The 18,609-nt window shown below is 30.8% G+C and overlaps 2 protein-coding genes and 1 pseudogene across 3 annotated transcripts; 2 read left to right on the top strand and 1 right to left on the bottom strand.

The window, feature by feature from the left end:
- Nucleotides 1–4,244: 4,244 nt before the first annotated feature.
- LOC106359345 (F-box/kelch-repeat protein At4g38940) lies at nt 4,245–5,321 on the top strand. Its single transcript, XM_013799065.1, has one exon. The coding sequence runs from the start codon at nt 4,245–4,247 to the stop codon at nt 5,319–5,321; it is 1,077 nt and encodes a 358-aa protein (XP_013654519.1).
- Nucleotides 5,322–7,894: 2,573 nt separating this feature from the next.
- Nucleotides 7,895–11,293, bottom strand: LOC106374958 (annotated as a pseudogene).
- A 3,557-nt stretch (nt 11,294–14,850) lies between these two features.
- On the top strand, nt 14,851–18,328 carry LOC106442649 (actin-related protein 2/3 complex subunit 1A). Of its 2 annotated transcripts, XM_013884312.3 has the most exons (15): nt 14,854–15,099; nt 15,428–15,513; nt 15,596–15,672; nt 15,752–15,846; nt 15,964–16,033; nt 16,339–16,408; nt 16,589–16,662; nt 16,754–16,796; nt 16,923–17,004; nt 17,096–17,184; nt 17,283–17,368; nt 17,509–17,572; nt 17,660–17,766; nt 17,896–17,954; nt 18,043–18,328. In XM_013884312.3, exons 1-15 carry the CDS (start codon nt 15,030–15,032, stop codon nt 18,108–18,110), a joined length of 1,140 nt encoding a protein of 379 aa, XP_013739766.1. In that variant the 5' UTR covers nt 14,854–15,029; the 3' UTR covers nt 18,111–18,328. The 2 variants fall into 2 exon arrangements, with proteins under 2 accessions (XP_022556290.1, XP_013739766.1); XM_022700569.2 differs by lacking the exons at nt 16,923–17,004; nt 17,096–17,184 and having other exon boundaries at nt 14,851–15,099.
- Nucleotides 18,329–18,609: the final 281 nt, after the last annotated feature.

The following is an 18,609-nucleotide window of genomic DNA, read 5'->3' as shown; positions in this document are numbered from 1 at the left end:
CTGCTAGCACCACCACCACGCCATACCTCCTCTGTATTCAAGCTCATGACAACCCACTCTGCTCATGATCCATCTTCCTGTACCAAATCAAACGAAAATCAGAGAGAGAGAGAGAGAGAGAGAGAGAGATGCGCAACGAATCCGGAGTGGCCAAGGTGGAGTAGATGACGGCATAAACGCAGAGGCTTGTTGGTGGTAGAGAAGCTCGTCGCCGTCTAAGTCGGTGAGTCCGAGAGCTATAAGCTATCTTCCGGCGGCTGTAGAGCTTCGAGTTGACTCTGACTTCTTGTAGTGGGAGAAAGGGAGGAAGTTGGAAGGGTATTATGGCTCACGCATATAAGATTAAAGAAGAGGAATGAATGATCTGAGAGTGGAGAAACGGAAGAACATGCAGAAAATTGAAACAATAAGAAGAATTAGAAGAGACGCTTGCGACAAAATGCAAAATTGTGAGTAGCAGGTTTGACGTGGCAAAACAATACCTTTTGTATTGGTTGATTTTTTGAGAAGACCTGGACAACTTCCCTATTGATTATATATTCCTTTTCCCTATTGATTATATATTCCTTTTAGTATAGTATAGATTTAGTTAAACTACTGGACCAAAGAGACTTTTACACTTATTTTTCGTTATAAGAACATTAATTGTTTATATATAATTAATGTTTATGAACTTTCATTTTCTTATGATACCATATTATGAATAATACATGTAAATTTGTTTTAAAATTTATACTTGTTTCCATTAATAAATGTTTTCTTATATATATATATATTAAATTTAATTTAATAAAAATAAGAATATAAGAATGACAATTAGATATGATATTTTTAATTTATTAAAAATGATTCTGTAATTAACCTAACAGTTAGAGTAAAACAAGACTTCTCAAATAATATTATAAGATTATTTTATTAATATTAATTTCATAATTAATTACTAACTTTGATAAACCAATTTATATGATAAATCAACATATATTTTATGAAAATAAATAAAATAAACAGAGCTAAATCAACATATATACCAAAATCAAAATAACCAACCCGTAATAATTGACATCTTGTTATATTTTTGGCATCGATTAAGTAAGACTTATCGGTTAGCTAGATTATAGGAAATATTGCCTAAATGATCGTACATAATTTATTGGTTACTTAGATTATACAAAGACCATATTTTATCAGTTAGCTAGATTATAAGAAGTATTTGAATTTTTAATAAATAGAGAATATTCTTAAATATTGTTTGTACTCAAAACTGACCTATTAATATTTATGATTCTATACATATCAATAGAATCGTTTGTTATGATTTCAAGGAATGAGTGGAGGGGTGTTTTTACTAAATAGAATCGTTGTATGTGATTAGAGAAATATCACAATGTTTGCATAGAATATGTAGTGGTTAATGCATAAAACATATATAAAGAATAATAAATTCAATCTTCAGCTCTCATATTGCAGGTAAAAAATATTTGGTGAAGAAGAAGAGTTATTAGAATTGTTTGGATGAGTTCAGCAGACAATCTTATGCCTTAAACGTATAAATGAGTGTATTGTACAGATGGAGGTTCATCTTATTGATCATCTTATTGAAGTTGTAATTAATGGTCGAGATACATTATAGAGAAAATTATCTAGAATAACCTACATTTTTTAACAAATAGCTATAGTGACCCAATAAATAACAAATAGCTACAACAACCAATTAAACAGTTAAATAATTCTATAATGACAAAATTACCCTTTGTAACTAGTTGTAAATTTTTATTTTACAAAAAGGATTTTTTTTTTAAAAAAAGGAAATTTAATAAAATCAAAATCTGTTAAATAAGGAAATTAAATATTGACTAACAGTTGACAAAAAAAAAAATATTGACTAACATTTTTTGTTATTCTATTCCTTCTCCCTTGTCGCTCTTTCTTCCTCTTGGATCTTTCTTCACCATCGCTTGCAGCGAAGCAGGTCCACCAAATCTCTTATCGTTAGCCTGGTGAAGTTTTGGATCAAGTTAGTAACATTATTCTCCTGGTATATCTTTGTTCTCAGCCAAATCGTGAGTTAGTGCAGTTGTTTTCTAAGAGTTTTTATATCCAATTATTATGTTCTTGTTGTTTACAGGATGTCTGTTACAACTAATGTGGATTTAGGATTTCCTTTACGTATGTTCTTACTTGGTTGCCAGCCAAAACCCAAAAAAGTATCAATCATCACAGTAATATTAAGTTTCTAGACGAAGCAGAAAATTCAGCTGGAGAAGACGTATGGAACATTATCCGCGATTCTCCATTGGGAGTGATTATACAGTTTGTAGAGTTGGTCATCTAAGATCGTGAGCATCTTCTTGTGAATCAACTCGCTTGCAAGAAAAACCAGGAGATGTTGTGCTTGTTTGGAAATACACCGGGTCGACACACAGTAGACAAGTCTACAAAATTAACATGTAAAGTCCGCTAGTGGACGTAATGTTATCCACTGATTATCAGTGGACAGTACACTAGTATGTCGATCATCGGCAGACAACGAACTAATTTACGAATAATGAATGTCATGTCTATAGAAACATGTAGTCATTACGCAAGTCTACCAACTTCACACGTAAAGTCTGTTATACACATGTAGAGCTTTCGCTTATCTACTGATTATAAGAAGACAACACACTAATCTACAGGTTTTGAGATTCATGTCTGTAAAATCAAGTAGACACTATATAGACCTTAGACAAGTCTACCAAATGCACATGTAAAGTCTACTATACATGTGTAGACTTTATGTTAATCTACATATTATGAGCGGGCAAGAAACTAATCTACAAATTTTGAATTTCAAGTCTGTAAAATCATGTAGACACAATGTTTCATTACACAAATCTACCAAATACACATGTAAAGTCTGCTATACATGTGTAGACTTTATACTAATCTAAGCAAACAACAAACTAATCTGCAAGTGCGAATTTCATGTCTGTAAAGTCATGTAGACACTATGCAAGTCCAACAAGTGGTTGCAGAAAAAATATGTCTAGCAGTTTGGATATTCGCATCTACCATCTAATCCGGTGAGTATTCGTAAACAAAATATAAGTCTACCGATTTCTAGTCCACCATGAACGTCTATTGGTTATAAGTTTCTAGTCTACCAAAAGTTGACAGACTTTATGTTCTTTCCATCTTCTACATATATAAAGTTATTTCAGTTACATGGATCCTTATATATGTTAAATCTTGAAATTCCTTTCGTATTTTACCATGCTTTTTAAAAGTAATTGTTCTACAAAAAAATTAGCAGTATTAGAAACAAAACATACAACAATATTACATGTGATTGATATTATAAATTCTAGCACTGATATAAAAAGAGAACATAAGTGCATAAAAAGTTGTTACGTTGTTACGTTGAAGTATAAACTTCTGTTTTGATGAAAAAATTGTTTTAGCATAAAAAGATGTTTTGGAAGACGAATGTCTAACAATGGTGATTTTTGTTAAAGCGTTGTTTTTAATGTTATATTTATCATTAATATTATTTCCATATAATTGAATTCAAATTTTTATCAATTTATTTAAGGAAATTAATTATACTTTTAATTTTATATGGCAGAATCAAGAAAACAAATTTTGTATATTTAAGGGTAATATAGTAAAAGTGTCTTTGGAAAATCTTGAAAAATCTGTATGAGTTATTCTAGTTATTTTATATATTTTTAAGGTTATTGTAGCAAATGTCCCTACATTATATATTAAATTATTAACTAACGTATTGTAGTTTTCACAAAAAAAACTAACTTATTGTCGATGGATGTGTTATGTGTACCTTATGAGAACACTTTATATTAATATTCTAATTGTCTCACAGAAATTTAAAATTTTAATGGGTGTTATGCAATAGTTATTGCAACCTACTGAATTTGTTGTGCTTTAATTTAGGAAATGATTTATTAAATTAGGAAAATCTAAAAAATGATTGATTAAATTTAAGTTTATTATCTAATTCAATGGTATTGTATTGTAAATAACTTGTACGTTTTATAGGGTTATTTCTTATTTCTTATTTCTTATTTATACTTCTCTTTAATAGATTAGATTTACATTATTAAAAGAAAAGGGTTATATAAGATTGTTCTTATTGGAAAGCTTCGCATTAAACCCTAGGCATTTTTTTTTCTCTCTTGTACGGCGGTTATTGATCTGAGCTTTTTATATTCTAGTTTGTGTTCTCTGTGTGATTTGGCTGATTGTCGATGGTTTCCAAAACAAAGGCAGAGGATGATAAATCCTCAGAACCACCCTCGTCTCTGATTATTCCTTCACTTCCTGAAGATATCATCATTGACATCTTAGCGCGTTCATCAAGATTCGACTATCCAAAACTCTCCCTTGTTTCCAAACACTTTCGATCACTCGTTGCTTCGCCTGATCTACACGCAAGAAGATCCTTGTTGGCCTGCACGGAGCACTGTCTCTACGTTGCCCTCTTTGACATAAACAACTCTTCTCTTTACCATTGGTATATCCTCTGCCGTAAAGCCAACGGCAGTCACTACTTGCTCTGTGCCCCCTCGACGCTTCCCTTTATGTATTACCCTGACTGCTCTGTGGCAGTGGGTTCTATGATATATGTTTTTGGCGGGGTTACAAATATGACGACAAATGCGTTTAGCATGGATTGTAGATCCCACACGGTGGAAACCCTCCCAAGCATTCCTATTCCTTTGGTTTGTAAATTCGCTGGCTTCATCGACGGGAAAATATATGTTATTGGACATTGCTATCATGACAACAAAAAGAATCTGATGGTTGTGTTTGATATAGAAACACAAAAGTGGGAGATTAAGCCAGAGATGGAGGCAGGTTTCAGAGCAAGGGATGCTAATCTGGTGATGGCTGATAAAATATACAGAACGGATTATTGTAGTAGAAGCTATGTGTACAAGCCAGTGGAAAGTAGATGGGAAAAAGACTATATGCTGATTTATTGTCCGCATTGGGTGAAGAATGCATGTGTGGTTGATGATGTATTGCTCTACCAGGATAGGGAAATGAACACCTTAAAAGCGTATGATCCAAATATGAGGTATTGGCGAGTGGTGGAAGGCTTGAAAAATTTGTTGGCGGAGGCATCAGGTTCACAGTGGTTACGTATTGTGAATTACGGTGGGAATATGGCTTTGGTTTTCAGAAGAACAAGTAAGATTTGGTGTGCGGAGATTTCGCTGGAAAGACGTCAAGGAGGGGAGATTTGGGGTAAAGTTGAGTGGTGTGATCATGTTTTGACTGGAAATTTTGGAACTAGGAAATGTCTAGCTGTTAAGGTTTGATGCATGATGAACTCTCCTTCATTCATTTATAATTTGTGTTTTATTTTTGTTAAAATAATTATTATGTCCAACTCCACCTAAATGCCTTGGTGAGTTCATTTCTTCATTAATCTAATTGACCATCTGAATGTCCACAGATGGTAACATGTTGGTTTGGATTTAAGTTTATAATTCTACATTTAGTTCTCTGTTTCAGTTAGGTGAATTGAAGCTGTGTGTGATGATGATTAGGCAAAATCGTGTAACTAAGGAAAGCTATATGCGATGATGATGTATAACTTGTTTGATGTGGTTATACATAAGAGATTTTTATTGACATTTGAAATTTGGAACTACACAAAGCCGGTAGCAATTATAATCCTTTTAGAGACAAAACAAAATTCCGAGAACTTGGCATCTCGAATCAGTCTGTACTCTTTTTTTTAACGCTGATTTATTACGATCTTACAATTATGATATAGGAAAAATTACATAGACGATTCGACAACCGACAATACTACCTGCCTTATGAAGACCTACGCCTAACTGCATCACCTGAGCCAAATTCCGAGAACTTGGCATCTCGAATCAGTCTGTACTCTTAGCATGTTAAATACTACCAGCAAATTACTCTACTAAGAACATCTAAGTCTACACTTTTTTTTCTTCGAAAGGTGTGCTTTAGCTAGGTTTAAGGCTCCTGATAAAATCATCATCATTAAGCTACAACAACATGAGGATTATAAATAGCTAGGTTTAGCTCAATGTACTTGTGTAATTTTTTTGTCGCGCTCACGTTAACTTTTACGATAATTGATTACGTTCGTACCCTTAATGAATCAAATATATATAATTGCTTTATTAAAAAATATTTTAGTTTTCCTTTTTTAATTTTTTTTCTTTTCTTTATATAGTAAAGAACATTAAAAATATTTTAAAACGAAAATATATTTTAAATATAACATGATTCATGAAAAAGGACAATTTACAAAATAAGCTGTTATTTTGAAGTAAAGAAATAATCTTCCATTAAGAAGATAATCTTGAACAAATATTTTTAAAAAAAAATAGTAAGCATTTTATTTTAAATCAATCTATTTCTATAATTATTAGCAAAAATAGTTTAAATAACAGAAAATAAGATATTTAATAAATAATCAATATTATTCTTTTTATTTCTACTTACGTTTCCTTTTTTATATTTTTGAAATTATTTTTAGAATAAATTACATTCATAAAATTTAAAACGAAAATATTTTTATATATAATGTTATTTCATAAAAAGTTTACGAAAATAATCTTGTCATTAGAGTAAAGAAATAATTTACTCTTTTAAAATTTATCAGCTATGTTTTTATGCTACTTTGTTCCGATCATCACTTTATTTTTTTCTAATTTTAGTTTTGCAAATTAACATATACGAATTTTTTAAAAATCAAAAGTGTACTTACACATCTAAGATGAAGAGCCAGACTAATACAATGCACACAATTGATTTGATTTAGTTTAAGTCGATTGAAAATAGTTGTATTTTAATTTAAAGAAATATATGTGACACAATATATCCACAAAATGAGTAATTGGACCAATCCAAACTTATTTTAATCTAAAATTAAAATTTAGCAAAAAGTAATATATTATTACTATTTATAGCAATATTTTTTATTTTTATACATATAAATTATAGAATGACTGAACATAGATAAATCAATATGAAATTTTCAATAATTTTATACATATATTAACCAACTATTTCAATTAAGATTTTTGTATAATTTATATACATGCAGGTTTGAAAATACTATTGTTGCTATATTCATTGATATAACTTTGAATAAATTAATAGTTAATTTTTACTATTTGATTTTCAAAATAACATGTATTAAATTATAGATAATCTTAATAAAATATATTTAAAAATCTTAGGCAAGAATTAAATAAAAAGAACAAAATTAATCAAAATTGTAAAATATATAAAAAAAATATTATGATTGAATTAGAAAAGTATATGTTATCTAATACATCTGAATAATAACCAAATAGACTAGATATTATATATTCAAAATTATACTTATATTTAAATAACATAATATTATTTAAAATAAATCATACATATAATTAAATAGCATAATATTATTTTTAAGAAATCATACATATCAACTAAAATATAAATTACAAATTACTTAAAATAAAACAATAAAATATTAATAAAATTACTTTATAAATATTTATATATGTGAATGAGTACTGAAAAATCACCTAGTATTTGAATATGTGTGAAGTGTATGAAAGATATGTAATTTGGGGAGAGAGATTCCAAAACAGCCTAATAAAAAATGATCAAAACAACTTTATGACCACCATTAACGGGAGCTTTTAAAAGAGTTTTTAGTGTGTTTTTAAGGTGTAGGCCCCAAAAATAGGAGAATAATCGGTCACATAAAGGTGAAATAAGGATAGCTTGTGGAGGATTTTTTGTACTGTTCGCGGGCCCACCGACACGTGGTGGTATGCGATTGGTTCGGTTTTAATTTTATTTTTTTCAGAGTAAAAGAAAAAAAAAACAAAAAATAGTTTTTTAAAAGACCCTACCAAAACAAAAAATAGTTTTTTAAAAAACTCTACCGATAATCATGCTCTAATATCCACAATAACTATTTGTATTAATAGGCTCAGACTACAACATACTTTATTTGTTGGATTGTGCAATATACTTATTTTATTGGATACAGAGCAATCAAATGAAAAACCTTTGAAGACAGTTTTTTTTTATCAGATCTTGAACTGAAGCAACACAGACTTCCCGGCTAGTCCTTTAGCAATGTAATTTTTCGAATACTCAGTGACGGTAGTGTCTCTGTACTTGGGAGGATTTTGTTCAGACAAAAGCTCTTTGATCGGTCCATATACACGCAAACTCGGTAAAGGATGCACAAAGAAAGACGCGACAGAAACGCGAGGCTCTTTACCTCTGTTAGCCAAAACTCTATGCTCTATGCTCCACGCTCAAAAACTTGTCGTTAGTTATAAGCTGTAATACCAAAGTTTCCCCACAAATGAGTTAAGACTAATGATCTGATTCACAATAAACTAAACTAATTACCTGTAAGAGATCTCCGAGGTTGACAAGAAGAGCTCCAGGAACAGGAGGAACATCGACCCAATAACCATCCTGATGAACTTGAAGCCCACCAATGTGGTCTTGGAGAAGAATAGTGAGAAAAGATCTGTCTGAATGCGGACTTGTGCCGTACGTTAGGTCATGCTCAGGACAAGGCGGGTAGTAATGAGAGAGCATCGATATACCCTTTACGCACTCCATTTCTTTCAAATGGCTAGGATTCAGACCTAAGGCTTCTGATAAAAGCTCAAAGATTAGTTCCCCAAGTTCCATCACTCGCTTTGAATACTCCAACATGATTTCCCTAAAACATTAAGATCAATAAAACTTTCAAAACCCTATCAATAGTATCAAAACAATAAAGTGGTCTTTAGATTTTCTTACCCACAAATCTCAGGTAAATCCTCTGTTTTTGGAGCATCAAGGTACATACAACAGCTTAAAGTATCTCTCCAGTTCGCAGATGGAGAGCTATAGAGATCGAAGTTGCTTCTGTAAGTAACCTTCTTGGTGTAATCGCGGCTACAAAACTTCTTCCTCACTTCTGGATCTTGCTCGTGAAACCCACGAATCCCCCCATCTTTCATCTTCTCCATAACATCAGTCGGTATCTGATAGACTTTAGTAGTTTGAAAGATTTGTAAGAGAAAATACTCGTTTATTAATGAAAGAAGTAGCTTCGTAAGTTCAGATGAAGATCATCATCTCATGACGATAATGATCTTCATCTACAATTTCATACCGATCGCCTCTAGACTCATAGCGTCTACAATGAACATACAAAGCATAAAAGATTCTCTCTAACGGTCACCTCTTATTTATACTCAAGTCGTCCCTCAATCCTCCAACGGCAAACCCTCTGTTTGCTTTAGAGTCCTAGCTTCCTCATCCAATGGCAAACTCTCTGTTTGCATCAGAGTCTCAGCTTCCTTCTCACCACTCGACTTAACCTCCACGTTAACATTCTTCATTGACTTCTTCCTGAAGTAAGCTCTTTGATACTTTGAAATCAAGCTTGTCCTCAAGCTTGAAATGAGGATAATGCTCCACAAACTCTCCATTAGATACCCATGAATTCTCATGAGAAGGACAATGCACCCACTTCACCAACAACTCCAAATAACCCTCATCATCATATCGCTTCGCTAACACATTCTCCGGAAACACAATACTGTCAACTTCACTCAACTTCTGTAATTGTAATGGCTTCACTTCCACACAAGAACCTAAAGCCAACTTCAATTGCGAAACATGAAAGACCGGATGTATCTTTGATAATGATCTTCATCTACGATCTCATAGCGATCGCCTCTAGACTCATAGCGTCTACAATGAACATACAAAGCATAAAAGATTCTCTCTAACGGTCACTTCTTATTTATACTCAAGTCGTCCCTCAATCCTCCAACGGCAAACACTCTGTTTGCTTTAGAGTCCTAGCTTCCTCATCCAACGGCAAACCCTCTGTTTGCATCAGAGTCTCAGCTTCCTTCTCACCACTCGACTTAACCTCCAAGTTAACATTTTTCATTGATTTCTTCCTAAAGTAAGCTCTTTGATACTTATCAGTATCCCATGGTTTACCGCCTGGAAAAATCCGTATCTCTCGACTGCTTCTTTGACCTTTAATATGACGCTCTCTCGCATGACCGTGGACTCGAACATGCCACCTCCGAGGTCGATTGATGGGATCGTCATCGTTGAGGAGGGAGTTTGGTCGGGTGAACTGAGATGAGGGTGGTGGAAAATACGAGGGATCGTTGAGATTCCGGCGTCGACGAGACCTTTTACTCCGAGTTTCATTTCGTCGAAAGCTTTTACTTCACTAGCACGATCATATTTCGCTTCCATCTTTCTTCTTCCTTTCGTGTGTGTGTGTGTTCAGAAACAGAACAAAGGGACAAAACGTTTTAAAAAGGTTTTGCGTTAACACCTTAACATCCATCGATGCCTCTGTGTGTAATATAATAGTCTGTTGCTGTCGGAGATGATTGAAAATGAGCTGTTTCTTACAAAAATCGACAAAAGATGATATATACTTTTTAGACGTGATTAAACTATGTGAAACCTAACGTGAATAAACTATGTAAAGGAGCATGTGGACATATGGTCATGCAATATAATAAACCAAATTGTGTATTTCGGGTATAGTTTATCAGAAAAGGAACTTTGAAGCCTTTTTTTTTGTGCACAAGGAACAGTTGAAGCCATCTACGAAAAAATATATGATCACAACGTGGACTGTATGTGCCTGTTAGAGAGCTCCTTCAAGTATGACGACGCGCTTTCTTGCTTTTGCAAGCTCAGACGACCACGTGTGTCTCTTAGAGAGCCAAACCACTTTCCTTATTAATAGTAGATGTCTTCTCTTCCAATTCATAAAGGTGGGAGATATAAAACAATACATTCATAAAGATGCATGTGTATATTTATCCATGTCAATGCTTCATTACCTTCAATTTAGCTGTTTCCTGCTGTTTCTCTGAGTCTTCAGATAAGCGCTCAAAAGATTTTCCATTGTATAGCTGCAGACAGTGGCGGAGTCAGAAAATTTTTCAACTAGAGTCAATTTTATATTTAAAATATTAAAATAAAACATAGAAAACAATATTTGGCATTATCATTATATAATCTTAAAATTTTAAATTTATTTACTATTACTGAAAGATTAACACTTATTTGGAGTAGAATATTATAATTAAAGTTGATAATTTAGTTTGAATTAATTGATATTAAAATATAATCTATACTATTATTTATGAAGTGATTTGGCTTATGTGTCTGCTTCTCCATAGTTTTAGGCTTTCTTCGTTATTTAATATATTAAACTTATATGGTATATTAAATATTTAGTTAATTATTTTTTTTATCATATTTTCCATAGTTTAAGGTAATTTTATTTATTTTTCATGTGTTATTAGTTTTAGGTTTTAGTTTCAAAATACGCTTAGTAAATTTATATATAATTAAAAACAAATTTAATTTTAATAATATTAAATTTATATGTTATATTAAATATTTAGTTAATTTTATTATTTATCATGTTCTCCAAGTTTTAGGTAATTTTGTTTATTTTTCATGTGTTATTAGGTTTTAGCTAAGCCATTAATTTATTATTAGTTTTTAACTGAGTCACTAATTTATTAGTTTAAAAATACACTTAGTGAATTTATACATAATTAAAAACGAATTTTATTTTAATAATATAAAATTTATATGTTATATTAAATATTTAGTTAATTTTCTTATTTATCATGTTCTCTATGATTTTAGGTAATTTTGTTTATTTTTCAAGTGTTATTAGGTTTTAGCTAAGCCATTAATTTATTATTAGTTTTTAACTGGCTCATTAATTTATTAGTTTAAAAATACAGTTAGTTAATTTATATATAATTAAAAACGAATTTTATTTTAGGGCAATTTTCCTAGATAGACTTTTTCTATGTTTTTGTCACAAAATAGCACACAAGGAAGAAAATGACCAAAATATTTCATTTAAGATGGCAAAAGACTTTTATACCCTAGATATATAAAAACATAAAAAATAATAATTTTTTTTTTTTTTATAGTTTCAGATTCGAAATTTTTTATATTTTTTTTTGGAATTTATATTTTATTTTATTTTTCACATTTTCTTTATATAACTCGAAAATAGTTTTTGAAACTATTTTTCAAATTTTTATTTTCAAATTTTTAGTACTTATTTTATAAAATTTTGAATCTTAATTCCAAAATCCCACCCCTTAATTCTAAACCCTAAGGTTTGGATTAGTTAATCATAGGGGTATAAGTGTAAATTAATCTCTTTAATGAAATATTTTAGTCATTTTTTTCCTTATGTGCAATATTTGTGACAAAAACTTTTTTAGTGCTATCTTAGAATTTTTTTCTTTATTTTAATAATATTAAATTTACATGTTATATTAAATATTTACTTAATTTTCTTATTTATCATGTTATCCTTGATTTTAGGTAATTTTATTTATTTTTCATGTGTTATTAGGTTTTAGCTAAGTCATTAATTTACTATTAATTTTTAACTGAGTCACTAATTTATTAGTTTAAAAATACACTTAGTTAATTTATATATAATTTAAAAGGAATTTTATTTTAATAATATTAAATTGATATGTTATATTAAATATTTAGTTAATTTTCTCATTTATCATGTTCTCCATGTTTTAGGTAATTAATTTTGTTTATTTTTCATTTGTTATTAGGTTTTAACTAAGCCATGGATTTATTATTTGTTTTTAACAGAGTCACTAATTTATTAGTTTAAAATTACACTTCGTTAAATTATATATAATTAACAACGAATTTTATTTTAATAATATTAAATTTATATGTTATATTAAATATTTAGTTAATTTTCTTATTTTTGTCATATTTTATTAGGTTTTAGGTTTTTAACTAGATCATTGATTTATTATTAGTTTTTATGAGTCACTAATTTATTAAGTAAAATAATACTCTAAATGAATTATATATATTTAAAAACGAATTTGTTTTTGATAATATTAAATTTCCTTAATATTATATAATAAATAATCAAAAAATATATTTATAAAATAAGATAATTCTTATATATACTGTGTTGATATGTGGAAGGGCAATTCTCTCAAATAACATTTTTTTTAAGTTTTTGTCATAAAAATAGCTCTCAAGAAATAAAATGACTAAAATAGCTTATTTTTATTTTGGAATTTTTAGTATTTATTTTTTGTTTTTTGAAATTTAAAACCTATTCCCTAAACCCACTCTTTAACTTTAAACCCTAAGTCAAGATTAGTTAACCCAAAGGGCATAGATGCATATTTTTACTCTTTAATAAAACATCTTTTGGTCATTTTCCACCTTGAAATACTATTTTTGTGAAAATAAACTAGAAAGACTATCCAAGAGAATTTCTCTATTTGGAAACGTTAAAATTCAGATATAAAAAAATTTATAATTAAATATTAGTCAAGCAAAAAATTTGTATAAATATATTTTCAAAAATATTTCTAATATATGACTGTTTTAAAAAAATTAACACAATAATAAGTATATATTTTAATAAAAAATTTAATATAATAACTTAGTATACCGCATTTTAATTAATAAGACATAAATTAATAAATATTCGTAAAAAGATTATGCCCGCATGTGCGGACAAGACACCTAGTATATAAATATAATAGATCTTTATATAAGTTACCAGTATTAAAATATGAATCAAAAGATAGTTTTTAATATATTTGAAAACATCAAAACTATGATTATTTATTTATTTTTTATATACCATTAATTTTAATTTTAGTTTGTTAACCATTTCTTTAAATTTTAGTATAATCTGCAATTGAAACAAGGAAAATGAACATACATACTTGATATTTTACTGAATTTAGAATTCTATTTTGTGTAGCTAAAATTAATTATATGAGTTTATTTAAAATTAAGATAATAAAATAGTTTTTTAGTTGAAGTTATGTGGATTTCACAAAATATAGGATTCAATTAAAAATTTGTATTGAGGTCAATACTATAAATTTGGAGAAAACATTACAAATAATTAAAATCATGTGGGGTCAGCTGACCCCACTCCCTTCAACATGCCTCCGCCCCTGGCTGCAGACGCTGCATCTACAACTACTTTCTCAGATAGGTAATCATTTAACATTGAGCCAGGAGTAGATCGAATTTCACGCGCCATATTTCCGTAATTCTTCATATTTGAAGATTAAAAGTGGCTTAATAAAAAAAAACCTGGCAGAAATTAATACAATGAAGGTGGACGTATAGCTTTCCCATAAGATGTCTCGGATTCAGATAACTCATTTAAATTATTTTAAATTTTTAAATTTGTTATATGCTTAAAATTTTTCAAAATCTATAAATAAAATAATATTCTACATAGAAATTTGAATAACATATTTCAAAATACCTAAAATTAATATATAAACTAGTTTGGTTTGAATATTTGGATAGGAAATCAATAAATATTTCAAGTATTTTTGATGTTTTGAGTATATTTTAGTTATTTTAAACATTTAATTTTGATTATTTTTATATATTTTAAAATATTTTGGACAATTTAAAAATATTTTATATAATTTAAATGTTTTTAATATACATTAAATTTAAAAATAAGTAATTTATATTTAAGTATATAAATTTATTTCGAATATATTCTAGTATTCGAAATACTTTGGTTCAGATCGGATTCAGTTTTGATTCTAAATTTTTTGAATCAGTTCAGATATTTAATCAATTTTAGTCCAAGTTTGATATTATTTTTTTGGATCGGATTTAGCTGGGTATTTTTGCTCAACCCTAGTTAGTTGTTTGCATCGATGATATTTTTACTCTCCCCCAAAAATACTTCGGTCGAACTTTTAATTCTTTTTAGAGAAAAAAAAAACATTAGTTTTGGGCTATTTTGAAAAAGGAAAAGTAAAATTGAATTGGTCATTTTTTAACTTAGACTTAGCGCAAAAGACAAACAACATCTCTCTTTGGATTCACGTCTCGGATCTCATCGGAGTTTCACCAATCAGTCTCGCCACCATCATTCATTCCACCGATCTGTTCTCTGAGAGAAAAGTGGAGTTAAAGAAGGATCATTCATGGCAGTGGTGGATGTTCACCGGTTCGCAGAGTCAATCACTTGCCATGCTTGGAGTCCTGATCTCTCCAGTAAGTTTTTCCTACCTCTTGCTCCTTTTTGTGAAGATGAGAAAAAAAGAATTCAATTTTTCTTGTAAATTCCCGAAAGTTGATATCTTTCTGGTAAATTCTTGTTCCGACATGTATTTGTTTGTCGGTATCTGTTTTTACTTAAAGAACGAATCAAGATGTTGATTAAATTGGTCTCTATGCCTTGTTATATATATGCTTAGTAGTTTGGGTTTAGTAACAGTTGGTATGAAGCAACATTGTACATTAGTTGATGAATCCACTGTCTAGTTAATTTCTTTTTTCTTTTAAAGCATTAATCAGTTATGTCTCTGTGTTTTCCTTGTAGTGGTTGCACTTTGTCCTAACAACAATGAAGTTCATATCTATAAATCATCACAAGACCAGTGGGAGAGGTTACATGTCCTCGAAAAGGTGAAGCTTTCTGCCTCCTCTTCTGAAAACGAATGAGCATGCATTTTTTTTTCTTGATGAGTTTTGTTTTGAATTGTTGCAGCATGACCAAATTGTTTCTGGGATTGATTGGAGCTCAAAGTCCAACAAAATCGTCACTGTTTCCCATGACAGGAACTCGTACGTTGCAATCTTTTTTTTTATATGCTTAGTTCACTCTTGTCATTGTTTCGTTAAACTGAATATGGAATTCTTGAAGGTATGTGTGGAGCCTGGAAGGAGGTGAATGGGTACCAACTCTTGTTATTCTCAGACTAAATCGTGCTGCACTTTGTGTCCAATGGAGTCCAAAAGGTAAACGTATCGGATCCAAAAGTCACGAGTTATTTAGATTCATTTTTCTAGTTAAGACTTACTGTACTTTCTGCAGCTTCTAATATACTTTCCCATCTTTTTGTTTAATACTCTTAGAGAACAAGTTTGCTGTTGGAAGTGGTGCTAAAACTGTGTGTATATGCTATTATGAGCAAGAGAATAACTGGTATCTTCTTCTCTTATTTCTCATTATTAGTCATGGATTTTTCTTTGGCATGTTGCCTCCGCTTTTATGCTAGTAAATGGTATTATCTTATGATACTTGTTTTACCTACTTTCTTTTTGGTGGATACTGTGTTATGTACTTGCATGTTAACTTATATATATTATCTGTCCCTACATTATTTTGTATTGTATAGAGAGGTTTTTGAAATATTTGGAACATGTGCAGTTCTCTCTAGTATATTATGAACTTCATATTATGTTTTGGTATTTTGGTAGGCTAACATTGCTTGGTTTTACTGTTCTCAGGTGGGTCAGTAAACTTATCCGGAAACGGCATGAATCTTCAGTCACAAGTGTTGCTTGGCATCCTAATAATGTGCGTGCAATCAACACAACCTCTGTGTATTTCAGTAGCTAAGTCGTTCTGTAGATGCTTTATCTACCAAGAACAGTCTAGAAGTTGGTCCCAGGATAGAGTACAATGTATTCAGTACATTATCCCTAAACTAGAATAATTTTCCAATGTTTTGTTCTCTTATTGTCTGTTTTGCATTAGATTCTTCTGGCAACGACATCTACCGATGGAAAATGTCGGGTATTTTCAACATTCATCAAAGGAGTTGACACAAAGTAAGCGCATTACTTGAACATCTACTTTTAAAACCATTTTTGCAGATATGAGCCAGTTTCTTATTTCTCTTCACTAACTGGGATGTTACAGGGATCCAAAAGCAGGCTCGCCAGCGGAATCTAAATTTGGGGAGGTTTGTTTTCTATGGCAGGCGTACTTATTTAGTAATATACATAGGATTATGCCATGTATAGATATTCTCCCCACCCTCTCATCTAATACTAGGGAGTTTTTTTGGGCTGTGTCTTTGTTGAAGCAGCAAATTCTTCAGCTTGATCTTTCATATTCTTGGACTTTTGGTGTGAAATGGTCTCCAAGTGGAAACACCTTAGCTTATGTAGGTTAGAACATTCTCAACACTTGATCCATTGCGATCTACTGATTATAGACAACCCGTCGTCTCACTTTCTATGTATCTGTAATCTTGTATAGGTCATAGCTCCATGATTTACTTTGTTGATGACGTTGGTCCTTCTCCTTTAGCCCAAAGCGTTGCATTTAGAGATTTGCCGCTTCGTGATGTGGGTCAGCATCCACACTTGTTTTACGTTTGAGAACCTGGTCTTCTCCGCGTGTTATGTCCCGAACTGATATATTATCTGGAACTTTCTATTTTCAGGTCCTCTTTATTTCTGAGAAAATGGTGATAGGCGTTGGTTATGACAGCAACCCCATGGTATTTGCTGCAGATGATACTGGGATATGGTGTGTAACTGTCACAAATATCTTCTTAATTTTCTCCTTTTATTAGCTATTTACAGACAGTTGAATCTTTCCAGCATCTTATCATGCTAAGATCACATCTATATTAGCTTTGTTATAAGCATTTAGTTTTTGGTCTGCAGGAGCTTTATCAGATACATAGGAGAGAAGAAAGCAGAATCCTCAGGTGCTAGTTATAGTTCGCAGGTACATACCAAATCTCGTTTCTTGTATTTTTTCTTAAGCTTGTTCTGTTTTGTCTAACCGTCTGTTCATTAACTTTTATGTTTTCAGTTTTCTGAAGCATTTACAAAATTTTATGGTCAGTCAAAGGCTACAACAGCCAACGAAGCTTCTGAGTCCTCAAAATCACGTGGAGGCGTTCATGATAACTGCATAAAGTAAGAAAATACTGTCTTGTCTTAAGTTAACTTTGCTTTTACAAAATAACGTGCAAGGTAGAGTTGCTTTGACTCTTTCACTCCATTCTCTGACATAGCCTGACCTCTAATTTTACCTGAAACTTGTAGTGCCATTGTATCTCTTAGCAAAGCTGGGAGTCCTAAAGTAATGCGATTCAGCACTTCAGGTTAGTCACTAATTTAAAACTGATATATTCATATTCATGGAATCAGCCCGATTCATTTGTTCCTCCTATATTGGTTTGTTATTTATAGGATTGGATGGCAAGATAGCCATATGGGATCTAGAGAACATGGAAGAAGAGCTTGGCCATCAGTTTTAATAAACACAGAAATAATACAAATCTGGATCTTTGTAATATCTTCAAAGCTTCACGATTGATTCATTTTCGTTATATCAACAAAAGTGAATCTTCTAGTCTCGGATGAGATAACTATAATCAAGAACAAAATCTGCTGATCTATCACAGACAACTGAAGTTTTTAGGTTGTATACAATTCTCACTTATTGCGAATTTAACTAGTGTACTCTTCTAAGCAACTTCTTGGAGCAGATATGCAGAGACACAAGGCTTGAACGATGGATTATAACTCTACAGAATCATTCTTTTTTGGTCCCATAAGCAATGAAGTTAGAGGTGTCAAATGGGCGGACCGTCCAATGGTTGCCCATGTCCATATACAAACGGGCTTAATATAGACAAACCTATTTTTTCCATCTATATTATTAAAAGAAAAGTATCCATTTGAAAATGTTGTTATTCATTAATTAAACTTCTTTCTGTTTTTTTGCTTGTTTTTTTTAGTTGCATTTATGAAATA

Source organism: Brassica napus, chromosome C4, assembly GCF_020379485.1.
Source record: "Brassica napus cultivar Da-Ae chromosome C4, Da-Ae, whole genome shotgun sequence".
In the NCBI taxonomy this organism is placed as follows: domain Eukaryota; kingdom Viridiplantae; phylum Streptophyta; class Magnoliopsida; order Brassicales; family Brassicaceae; genus Brassica; species Brassica napus.
Note: the sequence above shows the minus strand (reverse complement) of the source record. Positions and strands in the feature narration are given on the sequence as shown.

Coding starts and splice junctions, on each gene's coding strand:
- LOC106359345 (XM_013799065.1), top strand. CDS start 4,245: ATGGTTTCCAAAACAAAGGCAGAGGATGATAAATCCTCAGAACCACCC.
- LOC106442649 (XM_013884312.3), top strand. CDS start 15,030: ATGGCAGTGGTGGATGTTCACCGGTTCGCAGAGTCAATCACTTGCCAT. Junction 16,797..16,922: donor CGGAATCTAAATTTGGGGAG/GTTTGTTTTCTA, acceptor TTGTTGAAGCAG/CAAATTCTTCAGCTTGATCT. Junction 17,185..17,282: donor GAGATTTGCCGCTTCGTGAT/GTGGGTCAGCAT, acceptor TTCTATTTTCAG/GTCCTCTTTATTTCTGAGAA.